Source organism: Phlebotomus papatasi, chromosome 1 (genome assembly GCF_024763615.1).
Source record: "Phlebotomus papatasi isolate M1 chromosome 1, Ppap_2.1, whole genome shotgun sequence".
NCBI lineage: Eukaryota > Metazoa > Arthropoda > Insecta > Diptera > Psychodidae > Phlebotomus > Phlebotomus papatasi.
In genome coordinates this window covers 4,188,109-4,202,352 of record NC_077222.1, presented here as the reverse complement: position 1 = coordinate 4,202,352, position 14,244 = coordinate 4,188,109, and the positions used below count along the sequence as shown (strand labels likewise).

The window sequence follows — 14,244 nt, the reverse complement described above, 5'->3', positions numbered from 1 at the left end:
CATTACAAAGTTGGTACAGTGGCAAAAGAAGTCATTCCCACAAACACATTTATCTTCAACAGAGTATACTTCACTCTTATCACACAAACTAGTCGTGCACACTTGCTAACTTGTGCAACTCAAGTGTTTCATAAGGAATAAGAACTGGAGTTTCCTCTCCGTGTAACTTTTTCTTGACTTATATTTGTTTCGTAGTCAAGGATTGAGCTATTTTCTCAAATAACTTTTAATTAAAAATTGCGTTGGGAGCAAGATATATCTCAATGTTAATATACCACTTATGGTTTTTTTAAGTCATTAAATTAATGATGCTAAATTGAAATTTAATAAAAATTTGAAAAAAAACTACTTTTAAGATATTATCCTAATCAGGGTAATGTAGAATAATCTTAATTAACCCATTCCTTACCATGGTATTATATATCATACGCAAATTTAGTGATTTTAGATGATTTATTCCAGGAAATAATTATTTAAATTGCTGTCGGGAATGGATTTTTAGTTACTTTAGTCCTTCAATTACTTGGCAGAAATAGCCCGACAGAGATGGGAATACATTTTGTTGTTCTTTTCTCGCTTCGCGTGAAGTCATGCAAAAATTTTGCTGAAAATGGCGGACGGATAATTCGACATCCCGTCGAATTTGTTAAAATTGGCCTTCATCCTCTTTTCTGATTTGAATTCTAGTTGCCAATTTGTTTTCTTGGATAGTTACTCTATCTAAATCAATAGAGTTTGTAATGAATTAATGACCGTTAAGACGCGTGTTTGAGGGGGGGGGGCCCGCGCCACCGTAATGGACAAAATTTTTGTCTTTTCAAAAAATTCATCTATTAATCTGTAGGAAACTAATCCCAAAATATGTACATTCTATCTCAAGTATTTCTGGTACATTGACTGAATGGGTTAAGATATCTGTCGGTGGATCTTGGAAAATCTCCCCAATGGTTTGATCCTAGGATAAAATTTCCCTACTGTTTAGTATAAATTCTCCCAAGTGTGTCTCGGCTAAAATAGAAAATCTATCTGACTTTCTACCTCGTTACGGCTTATTATGTTTTCTGTGCAGCAAAGAAAGAGAATAATTAGAATAGTAAATAAAATCTACACAGTAAAAAATGGTGTAAAATTTTACTACTATAATAGTGCAAAATCGACCATTTTAGTTGTTTAATTTAAAAATGTTTAAAAAATGCACAACATTTTGGTAATTTATTGTCACATGATTGAAAATTACCACTATTATAGTTGAAAAATTTTCAACAATGTTGTTTAATTTAAAAATGTGTAAAATTTTAACACTATAATAGTGTGAAGTCGGATAATTTAATTATTTAATTGCGATCTGTGTAAAATTTCTCACTGTTGTAATCATAAAAAATGTTTCAAAAATGTTTCGTGATTTAAAACTGTTTGACAAATTCTAAAAATTACCACTATTATAGTATGATTACAGTTTTTCAAATTATTATCAGTGTGAAAAAAAATGCACGACTTTATGGTATTTTTCGTCATATTATCAAAAATTAACACTATTATAGTTTTATCATAATTTTTAACACTATTATAGTGTGAATTCTTGTGTATTTCAACCAAAGTTGTTGAATTTTGAGACAAAAGTTGTTGAATTTTTAAATAAAAGTTGTGTAAAAATTGTTGAATTTCCAATTAAGACTTATACTTCAGTCGAGATGCTTTTCATTGGGCAAGAGTCATATAGAACATCAAATATTTATATGTATAATAAGTATATCGTGAAGATCCGAGCATCAGATGTAATCATTTCGCATTAGGGGGGATCCCGAGTACAGGTAAAACCAATAAAAATGTCTAAAAAGGCAAAAAAAAAATCAAAATCTTCGAAATGAAAATTCAACAATAAACAGAATTCAACAATTTTTGAATTTACACCTAAAAATTTAACAATTTTTAAATTCAACAATTCCAAATTCAAGATCTTGAAATTCAACAACTTTAAATTAACCAATTTTTTATTAAACACTTTTTCCAATTTTAACACTATAATAGTGGTGTGAAAGATTACACACTATAATAGTATTAATTTTTTTTACTGTGTAGGCTAATATTCAAGAAAAAACTTATACAAGAAACACTGAAGAAGACACGATAGGTATCGAAAGCTCTGGCAAATTGTGTGTTTTATATTATACTGCTCGAACTCAAAGAGAGAGCCGTTATACAATACGGTTTTTTTTAAAACTCTCACTGATCTGGAGCTTAAACGGTAAGAGATATCATCTTACGGTCTTAGGTGACCCCCAATAAAAAAAGTATCTCCAAAGTTCGTTATGTTATCTAATAAGAAATAACTTTCCTTTCTCTGCTTTTCTCTTTCTCTTCTTTTCCTACCTTTGCATTCAGATCTTCCGGCTCAATCTTCATATCGTATGTAGATGTGGGGTCGTAAGCACTTCTGAGTTTATTGTAGAACGCAGCCTTTGTGGTGTCATCATACTTTTCTATAAGGGCATATGCTGAAATTACCGAGATGTTGTGGAATTTGCCCTTCAATCTGATGTACCAAATCCGGCTATCAACTGCCCTGAAGTCAATAACTTCGTCTCTGAACTTGATATTCACAATAAAACCAGTTCCTTTTTCTCTCACTTTTGGAGTTCCACTATCAATCAATGATGCTTCTTCTTTCTTACACACTCCACTTTTTGTCTAGAGCCCACCTAACTACAGTAGACTCTCGTCAATTCGGCTCTTTTAAAATCGGTCTACTTTTTAATTCGGGCAGCCGTTAAATTTGAAAAAAGTTTGTTGACATTTTTCAAATTTGATTATGATTATCAAATGAAGCAAATATGCTCAAATTTGCCATGGTTTGTCTTAGTTCTGATGTGTTTTTGCATTATTGAGGGGTTTTCATGAAATTTAACATAAACATGAGTATGTAAACTCAATATGTATATGCAGATGAACAAAAAATCGTTGCACTTCCAACAGTTTAACGCCCGAATTTCTCTCTAATTCGGGTGACATTTCGGTCCCAAATGCCCGAATTTGAGAGAGTCTACTGTACTTGAACCGCTGCCACATATCCACTTTGTGTCGATTAAAGTCTCTGATGGATACATCAAACGCTCCGTGTCGATTCAGACTCGCATGCCCTCTGTACGTAGTATAGGTCATTGTCGTAAAGTCCGTTTTATTCGAGGCTTCTTGCGAATTTTCGTAACAATCTTTTTTTTACCGAAAGGACATGTTAGCCCCTCATCGCCTAACCTTCTCTAGAAGGACCAGATCCCTTGCTTCTTTGCCTCAGGTTCGTGACCTTCCACTGGAGTTGGTTACTCAATCTACTATTACTCACCTGAATGTACTGAATGTACCAGGCAATTAGTCCACTTCGAGATGAACATAGGAATTGAAGAGAAGAGGCTGATCCTGATGTATCCTATGTATCGCATTACTTTCCTCACAATTGGACTCCACTGATTTTCGAGAAGGATAAAATTTTATTTGTATGGGAAATAGCGATTTAATAGTAAGGCTCAAATAGACTCAGCTTGATCCTCGAGAATATTTAACTTGTAAAATTTGGCAGTAAAAGATTAGGCAAAGGTAATTTATGACAATAATCTCAAATCAATGATCCACAGCCCTTAGTCACGCCTCTGGCAAGTTGCCTGAAATTTGAAGCCACTTTCTCATACTTCGATTAAAATTTATATGGGATTTTTTTTTGCACTCGCGACCGTTACAGTAAATAACAAAAAAGTGGGAAGTTTTTCCGTATTATAAGATGCCTTTCCGTATGGAGGGATAAATATACTAAATTTTTGTTTAAATGATTTTTCCTTGGAGCACTATGAGCTGAATCCGAGATCAATTTAGGAATTGGCTTCAAATGGCTCCATATAAAAAAATTAACTTGCCACATGCTTGCCCTTATTATAAAAGTTGGTTATAAATATTTACTGATAAATTTTAAAGGCTAAATATTTTCAAGGATCAGTCTGAGGACTCTGAGTCTATTTAGGGCCTTAGGAATCCAATAACGAATTGATAAATGTAAAAATACCATTTTTTTTTTATATATATTTAACTTTCCATTTTACAACTTTGTGAGTTAATATTACAGATATTGAGGTATTGGAAAAGCGAATCATTATTATTGTTCTTTGTTTTGGTCCGAACAAAAAAAGTTATATAGTAATATTTTGTATTAAATGTTACAATTTTAATTAGACAGCAAAAAAATTAAATTGTACCAGTATTATATATACAGGGTGAGTCAATTGAACTGCGACTTTGGAAAGTGCTGTATTTTTTTTTATTTTAAACTGAAATTTATCGACGTAAATGAGAATAAGTCAGAAAATTGCCAACATTTGAGAATCTATTTAAAAGTTTGAACAAAATCACCTTTGGAATCGATAATAGCCCTGTGTTAGTCATTTGATTGGAGCCCATTCAAGACGAAGGGCTGTCTTCAGTGGATTGATACTCTGGTATTTTTTAGTCATGGCATTGACCAACAAAATGCCCTTTTGGAGAAATCGAGAGAATTTGCATTGGCTGATCGTGGAGACCAACGTGCACTCGAAATCAGTAACGAAGCATTACTGATTTCGAGGGAAATTATTTTCGCGGTGGCGGAAAATTCGCAAGTGCTACACTGTGTGTGGTTTCAAACACTGAATGTGTGAGCGTTCGCACATCCATCAGACAACTTCAGCTTGAAAATCATAACCTCACTAAAGCCTCATAAGCCACAGTGAGACATTCGTGGTCATTTTCTCTTCGACAGGCGTATAGTCTTTTTTCCATTTCCATGAGACGACGGCTATTGACAGTGTGAACCGTGTGAACATGTTCATAGTCGATTTTTAGATATTCATTTGGAAGAAAAACAGTGCTCCAGAAAATGTGAAAAAAGGTGTTTTAAGGATCTTTTAGTGCAGTGATAGTTTCCGGGGGTTCACGGGGGTACAGTATAGGGAAATGTAGGCATGGTTCGCACAGAGTGAACCTTCAAACGATGCGAATTTTCTCTTTGTTTGCAAAGAGCTGACCTACCATTTCTCTTCCCGTTTCATGAGCTCAATAATGATCTATCTAATGGCTAATAAATGACGAACTAGCTCTTTGCAAAGAAAGAGAAAATTTGCGTTGTTTGAAGGTACACTCTGTGCGAACCATGCCAACATTCCCCTAACCATCGGAAAATAATTTTTAATTGTAGTTAAAGTTATTTCGAGAAAAAAAGCAATGACGAACCCAAACCCCCATCGTGTGAACGCTGCCCCCGGAGGCAAGAATCGCACAAATCGTCATATTTCTTTTCATTTTCCTGTCCAGGAAAAAACAACAATTCTGTGATAGTCAACTAGGCAGGCATAGAAACCTAAAAGATCAGAGAACTTTTTGGTGTAGTGCAATTCACTGCCCATTTTACAGTTTATTCAGAAAAAAGTCCTGAATATGAAGTACGAAAAAATGTGCGAAGGCTGCCTACATTCCCCTAGTACTTCACCACAGCTAAATAAGACTGAAGTAAAGAGGAGGTTCTGTCATATTTCTTGTAAGCAATTGCTCACACTGAATTTTCAACAAAGCAATTTTAACCCAAATCATATTCAAAAATTAACGTATTTAGTGTTAAAATCTTCCAAAAAGAACAAATATTTAGATAGAATTCATTATTAATCAAATATTGGAATAAAAATCCATAATTTTAATCAATTTATTTTTAGTGTTCAATTTTATCCTCAAAGTGTCCAAAATAAGAAACTGGACAAAATTATGAGCACTTACCCTAATCTTAATATTAATCTTATATGTGACATGGTCATCAAAGTTATAGCGAACTAAATTTAGTTGCAGTTCAATTGAACCTCCCTGTATATATGTATATATATAATATATATTAATTTCATGAAAACGAAATATTGATTGAAGTGCTCTTTCATAGTTGCATTATGAGTTTTGTGGCTCTGAAAATAAGTGATGGATCAATTAAAATTTTTCCATCGGAAATTCATTTATATTGAAAAATATATACATTATTATATTTGCATTGATATTATTTTTCTTTTTGATATTTTGGTGTTGATTTTTTTTAGTTCAAGTTTCTGTTTTTTACGTAGCGTAAATTGTTATTATTTTTTTTTGGAAATGTGTCACAATTAATTAGGGAAGGTTTTAAAATTTCGGATAATGAGAGTGTCATAATGCTCGATTTTTTTTAAGTTGGTGCGAAACTTCCGTCATCCGAAATTAAGGGAGGAGACCTTAGTATTTTGGAAATATTATTCAGCTCATAATGTTCTATTGTGTACCATGGAGCACCATGATGATGGGTATAGATTATTTAAAGGACACAGTAAAGAAAGGCAACCGGATATGAGTCTATATGGAATCCTTGACAAATTCACATTGAATTTCAAGTAGTTGGCATCAACGTGAAAATATATTTAAATTATGCAAAATCTGTTTCATAAAATACATAGCTGAACGTCACAAGGGCCGAATTTTTTTACACACACATTTTACGTATATATAACACCGGAAAAATCTTATATTGAACTGTTTTTTTTATCCTACGGAAGGATCAAGTCGAGGTATTCTCTACTCTTGGTAAAGTGAACTTTATTCAGATGGTTTTAGTGTGTGTAAGCACGTTCTGCACATTTCCATGGCTTCTCCTTGTGTTTACGTCCTAAACATTTCGAATGAACTATACACTGCTGGCAATAATCATAGCTCCACTTTTTCATACTGGAAAATCTTTGTAAAAAAAATTTTTTTGGACACCTTCTATTCATCAAACTGCAAAAAACTTCTTTTTGATAATTTTTTAAAAACCCCCTTAGTCATTTGAAGGTATTTCCAAACCGATATGAAAAATCGCCATTTAAAATGCATAAATGTCGGTTATTTGGACAAATTCGGATGAAAGGTAATAGGATCTTGTCATTTTTATGGAAATTTTTTGGTTGTCAATTTCCATCCCTGTCAAGACCTTAATTTATCCCTTATTTTTGTTCATTAAACATTTTTCTTACAAAATTTTAGCAAAATTCACGAAAAACTTTATAAAAATGATTCTAATTAGCTTAATAAAGTTATTAATTAAATTACTAAAAGTTATTTACCTTCACTGATTGAAAATAAATACCCTGGGGCCAAATTTATTGAGTGGAGCTATAATTATTGCCACCCGAAAATCGCCATTTTGATAAAGATTCTATCACAATACTCACAGTTCTAACGGTATGAAATTCTAATGGCGATTTTTCATATCGGTTTGGAAATACCTTCAAATGATTTTTTTTATTTTTTTCCAAAAATTTTTTTTTCAAAGATTTTCCAGTGTGAAAAAGTGGAGCTATGATTATTGCCAGCAGTGTATATGAAAGAAGTTGAGGATAGAATATGGTGGTACTATCATTTCGTTCTATATATATTTATATTTACCATGTTTCTTTCTTTAATCTCTGAAGTTGTACTGAAATAGATAAATTTAATAAAGCCAGAAAGTTACCTCAATTAATATAGTTTCGGTTATATGCATTATTTTAACTAATTAGCAATCCTAGGAACTAGTTTTGAACCATAGATAAAGTACAATTATTTTATTGGTAACATAGCACAGCATATAAGCAGCATTAATGAAAGTGAGACTCAAACTATTCTAATGAAAATTGCTTTTCTGGGGACAAGAAGAATTTTTGGTAGTGAGTTTCTGGGGAGATGGGGACATTTTCTTGAGAGTAATTGAAGTCTTTCAATTAGACTAACAATTAGTCTAATTCTTTCTAAGAAAATAAAATCTCGGAGTTTATTTTGCTGGGATTTATGTTTTCATTTGTACTTGCTGTTTTCCTTCTGAATTTCAGAGTTGTTTTATTGCTTGGTTTAAAGAGAGAATAAATAAAGAGGGTCATATTTTTGCATATTATCGCGAACGTCTCCATTTAAAGGAGAAACAGTTTGGGGAGGGATGTTGGGTTTTTTGGGAAATTTCCATTTTCTAAGCCGATTTTGTGAAGTGAAGTTTTCTAAGTGGGATTTAATTTCAAAATGTCTGAAGAACTTTTGAAGTTGTAAAATTTTTAGGATAAGCTAATAAAGTTCAATTTTTCACCGTCACAACACGTAATTTGAGAATTTTATTTTCTCATTAAATTTTATTTAAGTTATGGGTAAACTCTTTAATTTCAAAATAAATAAAGCAATTTCTCATTTTATTGGAGCATTTCTAGCTATATTTGTTGAAAACTGCCTATGCTTATTCTATCAAAAGAATAAATCTTCGTATTGTATTTTATATCGTTTTTTTTTTCAAACAATTTTCAATATAATCCGGATCTTTTATTTACCTCAGATGCAGTATCAAGAATATTTTCCATAACTTAAAAAAAAAGTATTTCTTGGCATGGAGTTGTGCAAAAGATTTTCGTCTTTTGCGATTGCTTTCAAAATATTCCTTGTTGAAAATTTATGAATATATTTGTGCAAAGTTATTGAATATTCAGGAGTAAATTAGACTACCCAACCATCGTCGTCGAATTGTCGCCGGAGGAACCTTGATCGATTTTTTTCTGGGGCTTCTGGAGACGAAGGAAAAGCCCCAATTGGATGGGGTATGCTGTAAATTATTCGAATTGGGATACTTGCTATTTAGTTAAGATAGATAGATTTAAAATGGGGGCAGCAGGCGGCGTCCATCCTCCTCAAGCTGCTTCAGCTCCATTCCCGACTCCATCCTCAGCCAAAGCCGCTCCACCCTCCAACTCGTGTCCACGCCAACCTGTCCGCTGCATCCAGGCCTCCGATTGGGCCCCTTATGCATCCCCTCTTATAATAATCCCTAAATTAAGGGTGTTGTGAATTGAGCCAGCCAGTCTTACGGATAAATTCCATTAGACTGGCCGGTTTCAATTTTGGGAGGTCATTCCAGTCTAGCACCACTTTTCCAAGTAGCGCTCGCCTGGTGTTGTAAAGGCTGGGACAGTCACATACATAATGTAGGACCGTTTCCTCAGCGTTGTCACAACCTCTACAGATTGGATTACACTCAACACCCAATCTGTTGAGGTGTTTGTTTAGACAGTGTCCGGTAAGAAGATCAGCAAACTGCCGCGCTTTGCAGCGGTTACTGCTCACCAGGTACTCCGTCCTTTTCCTATCCACAAGTGGCATAAACAGTCTGGACACACGACAATTGCTTGTAGCCGTCCAGACCGCTTGATGTTGTGCGAGTATATCCTCCCCAATGATGGTTTTCTTCATTTGGGGCGACACTCCCACGGCAGGCTCGGGTCCGATGAATTCGGTCTTCGCTCCTGCCACTGCGAGGCGGTCAGCCTCTTCATTACCCGCAATACCACAGTGCCCAGGTACCCAATGTAGACCGATCTCACAGTTAAGTGAGACCGTTTCTAACATTTTCCGGCACTCGAGCACCAGAGAAGAGCGGGATTTGTTTCCCGATATGGAGAGCAAAGCAGCTCTGCTATCAGAAAATATGTTAATTTTCCTGCCAGAAACCCCAGATTCAGTCAGAGTCTGAACCCCAATTAGGATTGCTGTGACCTCGGCCTGGAATACTGTAGTATACCGGCCAAGTGGCACTGACCCACCAATTCCGAGTTCCGGACAATGGTACCCGGCTCCAGAGGAGCCGTCTAACCGTGAGCCGTCTGTGAAGAGTGCAACCGCATCGGGTTCATTGATGTCCCCTTCCCGGTCTCTCCACTCAGCTCTCGTATTTAGCACAGTTTTTAGATTCTTTTGAGGAAGTCTATCCTCAAGATGGAAATCGTCCCTCATTAGAAGGTCAGGGTGCCTTTTTACCATTGCGTCCATGATTTTAACATGTCCCGCTGGGTGGCACCCGACCTTCCACGTTCCTGCAGAACGCAGTCTTAGTGCTGCCTTACTCGCCTCAGCCTTTATATAAAGCGGAAGCGGAGGCAAGCTCAACAAGACCTCCAGCGCCGCGGTGGGGGCTGTCCGGATAGATCCTGTGATTGCAATACAAGCTAATCTCTGAAGCCGCTGTAGCGCCAGAGCCGAATTTTTATATTCGACTCTTGGCCACCATACTACAGCTCCATATGAGATCAGTGGTCTGACTATGGCTTGATACATCCATAGTGTGATTTTCGGCGACAGACCCCAAGATCTGCCGAGTAAACGTCGACATGAAAAGAACTATTTAGTTAAGATCCGCCTTCCAATTCCTCTAAATCCACCACCCGATCAATATCGAGTATATTTCACACAGTGCTTATTGGTTGAACAAAATGGCTCAATCAATACTTCATAATCCTTTTATCAAGTCTGAGATAAACCACAGTGCTATATATAATTAATTTTAAACGAGTATTGCAGAGATTCGTTTGTGACAAATTAGTTGTGTTAATTTTGAGAAATCTCTCAGGGTTTCAGAATAAACTTTTCAACTATCATGAACACTTACACTTTGCTACAAATTTAAACTGAAAATTTATTTATTTCCGAATTGTACAGTTGTAATAGAATAAGAAACAAGTTTTTGGCAAGGAATCTGGGTAGAAGCCATATGCTGTCAGAGTTACTGTTGCTGGTTTCAGTGGTTTAGTGAAAATGAAATCAGCCAAAACATAATTTTCCTTGAATGTGGTGTTCATTGTGAAGTTTGGATCCTAAAAAGGCAAAAAAAAAAGAAAACATAATGAGCGGTATATTTTTCCACGAATTTAATTATCATTAGTACTGAATTGTTTTCTACGCGTAACGGCGTAACTAGGGTTACACCGGTTACACCGTTACACGGGCTTCAGATCTAAGGTTTAGCTATAAGGCTTAACTACTCTAGTTTTTTATCAATTACGATTTTTTGGAAAAATTTAACTTAGAATTGGATTATTAAGAGCAAATGACCTATTAGGCTCTCAAAAAGCAATAAAATTGCTCGCAATTTAAGATTTTGAAAAATTCGGGAACTGGGCTAAACCTCTAGTCTGAAGCCGGCCTTACTTTCACTCTGTAAACAGATTTTTGACATTTCACTGACAAGAACGAAGAAAACAAATTGAGTTGTCCGAAGCTTCAATCATCCGAAGGTAGCGCGCTTTTCCTTTTTGCAAAAATTCCGAATGCACTCTTCAGACACGATTTAAGATTCATTGTGCCAAGTGCATTGAAGTTATGGAGAATTATTTAGTAGAAAAATTTTGTTTCGGAATTACAGTACGACTCCGATAAAGTCAACCCCTAAAAATTTTGAACACTGTGAAAAATTAAGTAAAATTCCAGGTTTAATGCTAAACTTTTAAATAAATTCTGGCAAGTAAAAGTCAAAGATAAATTTTAACGAGTGAAATAGTAACTAAAACAATTAATAACTTAAAATATTGTAGGTATATAAGAATCAACTGTGTTGACTCTATTGGAGTCGTACTGTATCTAATATTTCCTTCTTGGTTTTTACGTGACTTTTTTTCGGAAAACCTGTACAATACGATCTCTTCTTGACTGTTTAAAATCTTTCAGTTATTTTTCTGTGACAAATAAAGTTCACTGGACATGGTTTTAGGCGTCTCGTTGATTAACGTAATTGGTTTTAGCAAAATAAACAAAAATAATTATGCGAAAATAATTATGCGCAGGGTAAGGTCATCGCTTATGGACTGCATTTATCGATAGCTTGTAAAAATCTTAAATTTTTACGTAAAATAGATTTCGAAAAATTATAAAATAAGCAGTTTATGGTGTGGTTTACGATTTAGTGGTTTTTGAGAAATCTGTTTTAGCTAAGAATTTAAGATTTTTGCAAGTTTTCCATAAGTGTATAAGGTCCGTAAGTGATGGCTCCATTCTATACCATTATGCCTCTTTTTGACACATTTTTTTTAACATTTCAGTTATAATGAAAGGAATCTAATCTGAGGGGAAATTCTGTAACGCTCTGGCAATGCCATATAACAAATTGGGTTCGAATCTTAGGAGAGCTTTTTCGAAAATGCGATTCTGTAGCCGTGACATTGTCATTTCAACTCACGTAGCATTGTCAGAAGTCACATATTTGAGATTTCTGGCAATTCAAATGACAATAAATTTTATTGAACATAGCAACCAAGACGTACAAAATCATCAAGTAAAGGGATTTCATTAAAAATTCATTGAATTGCATTTTCGAACTCATATGATATGACAGAAAAAGCTCGATTGGCATTGTCAGGCTTCGAACTCACGCGTGACAATGCCACGAAAATTAGAGAATTACCCTGCTGGTCATTTCGCTCACTTTCATCCAGTTTTGACATTTCAAAGTGAGTGAAATCACTCTAGTCAGCTCTAGTCATCGTTAGGGTAAAGTGAGGTAATTTGGAACCATTTATAATTTGGGACATTTGAGATTTTCTCATTGTTTCAGATGAGCAAAGATAAAACAAAGACCGCGAAATAGAAGAAATAGACGATTAAGATGAAAAGGAACAGCATTTCCTCCTTTTGAATCTCTAAATCAGAGGTGTGCAAGAAACCGTTGAAACCAAATTAACGTCAAAATAAGTTTGTTATAGTAGCGTTTTGATCATTGACATACATGTTTCATTTGACGTTAATTCGGTTTCAACGGTTTCTTGCACACCTCTGCTCTAAATCAATGAGAAAATCTCAAATGTCCCAAATTGTAAATGCTTCCAAATTACCTCATTTTACCCTATCTGTCTTGATTACTCTTATTTGTTTACTCTTAGTTTCGAAAACATGTTTACAAAATAAAAGCAACTGTGCTTATGCTATAAACCAAAGGTGTGCAAGAATCGTTGAAAACCAAATAAACGTCAAAATAAGTTAGTTCTGGTAGCGTTTTGACCATTGACGTACATGTTTCATTTGACGTTTATTCGGTTTCAACGGTTCTTGCACGCCTCTGTGTATAAACTCTCATGTTACTTACATCAGATTCAAAGACAACATACGACATGTGTGCAAATCCACTGAATTCCAGTCTCAGTTTCTCAGTTTTATTATCTGTATAAGAAACCTGAGAAGTTCTAGCCACCAAGATGTCGCCTAAATGCGAATTTGTAAAATTATCGATAGAAAAAAACAACTAAACAACAGGAAGAAGAACTTTTGACTCACCTTCAACTCGATTTCCAAATATCACATAATTAGTACCATTGGACGCATGCTCGACTATGGGTGTGAAGAGATGGTGCTCAACATTTTTGCCTGAATTGGACATAGATTAAATTTATTATCTCTCAATTTGTGTCATTATTCCTCTAAATGAGATTCAACTCATCGAATTCGGTAATTCGTACTTTTGTATCCTGAAGCATGTGATTGGCCAAAAGCATAATTGTATCCAATTTGTGTTTTATCCAAACTTTGTATCACTGATGAAGTGTTGGCAAACTTGTCTATGCTAAATGTGTCCAAATCCTGATTGTTCTCACTAGCAACGAGACTAGTGATGGACAGAATACAAAATAGTAAACACTTTGTTTGCATTTTCACTGAAAACTCACTGGAAATTTGTATTAATTTTGCATATACACGAATATTGGGTGCAAAAGAGGAAGGTGGATTTTCCAAAAGAATCTCTTTATTCGCAGACAGCTACTAGAGGACTGAATAATGCTATTTTTCGCGGATATTGTACAAGTTGTAGAGAACTTGGCCTTTGGTTAAAAAACTCGTTTTCTCATCAGGTATAAATGCTTAAGAAGAGTCTGACTTTTCTGTCGTGAAATATGAATGTGATTTTTATATATACAAGAGTATATAGTACGGATTATTTGCAAAAAACCTGTTCAGGTGATGCGGCAGCACAACTTTTGGAAATACCTGTGAGACAGATGCTAAATAAATATTGTATTCTCATGGTGTTGGTCTTTTCCATACAGAACGCAAAATATGAGAAAAATGCACGAGGAAATGTTATGTTATAACATTAATTTTAGTAATCCAATGTTTGAAATGTTTGTCATGAAATACACATTCTAGTGGAATTAACTTGGATTGTATTGACTCAATGTTTGATTTTGCATTTGATTTAGAACAAATTAAACAAATTTCCGTACGTCAAGGCAATATCAAACTTTAATGTAATTTGTAGTAAATTAAACATAAATGATACAATTGTATGCAATGCGCTTTCAGATTTTAACGCATTCTGTTACACCCGTAACTAAAATCATAATTCATTGAAAAGAACAGATTAATGTTTTATCTATTTATTTATGTTCCATCAAGTTCGAAAATGTTACA

The 14,244-nt window shown here is 34.6% G+C and overlaps 2 protein-coding genes across 2 annotated transcripts in view; one reads left to right on the top strand and one right to left on the bottom strand.

The window, feature by feature from the left end:
• LOC129798494 (uncharacterized) overlaps positions 1–14,244 on the top strand; it is a 175,979-nt gene that overhangs the window by 75,343 nt on the left and 86,392 nt on the right. The gene's annotated exons all lie outside the window — the stretch shown is intronic.
• LOC129798519 (uncharacterized) lies at positions 10,471–13,606 on the bottom strand. Its single transcript, XM_055841720.1, has 4 exons — positions 13,296–13,606; positions 13,114–13,203; positions 12,926–13,041; positions 10,471–10,664 (listed from the first exon to the last, which is right to left on the bottom strand). The coding sequence occupies exons 1-4, from the start codon at positions 13,483–13,485 to the stop codon at positions 10,491–10,493; spliced, it is 570 nt and encodes a 189-aa protein (XP_055697695.1). The 5' UTR covers positions 13,486–13,606; the 3' UTR covers positions 10,471–10,490.

What these genes read in the sequence shown, in the direction of transcription:
- LOC129798519 (XM_055841720.1), bottom strand. Translation starts at nt 13,485, where the DNA reads ATGCAAACAAAGTGTTTACTATTTTGTATTCTGTCCATCACTAGTCTC. An exon ending in ACATGCTTCAGGATACAAAA is followed by an intron (nt 13,204 to 13,295) that starts GTACGAATTACC and finishes TGTCCAATTCAG; the next exon opens with GCAAAAATGTTGAGCACCAT. An exon ending in ATGTTGTCTTTGAATCTGAT is followed by an intron (nt 10,665 to 12,925) that starts GTAAGTAACATG and finishes TTGCCTTTTTAG; the next exon opens with GATCCAAACTTCACAATGAA.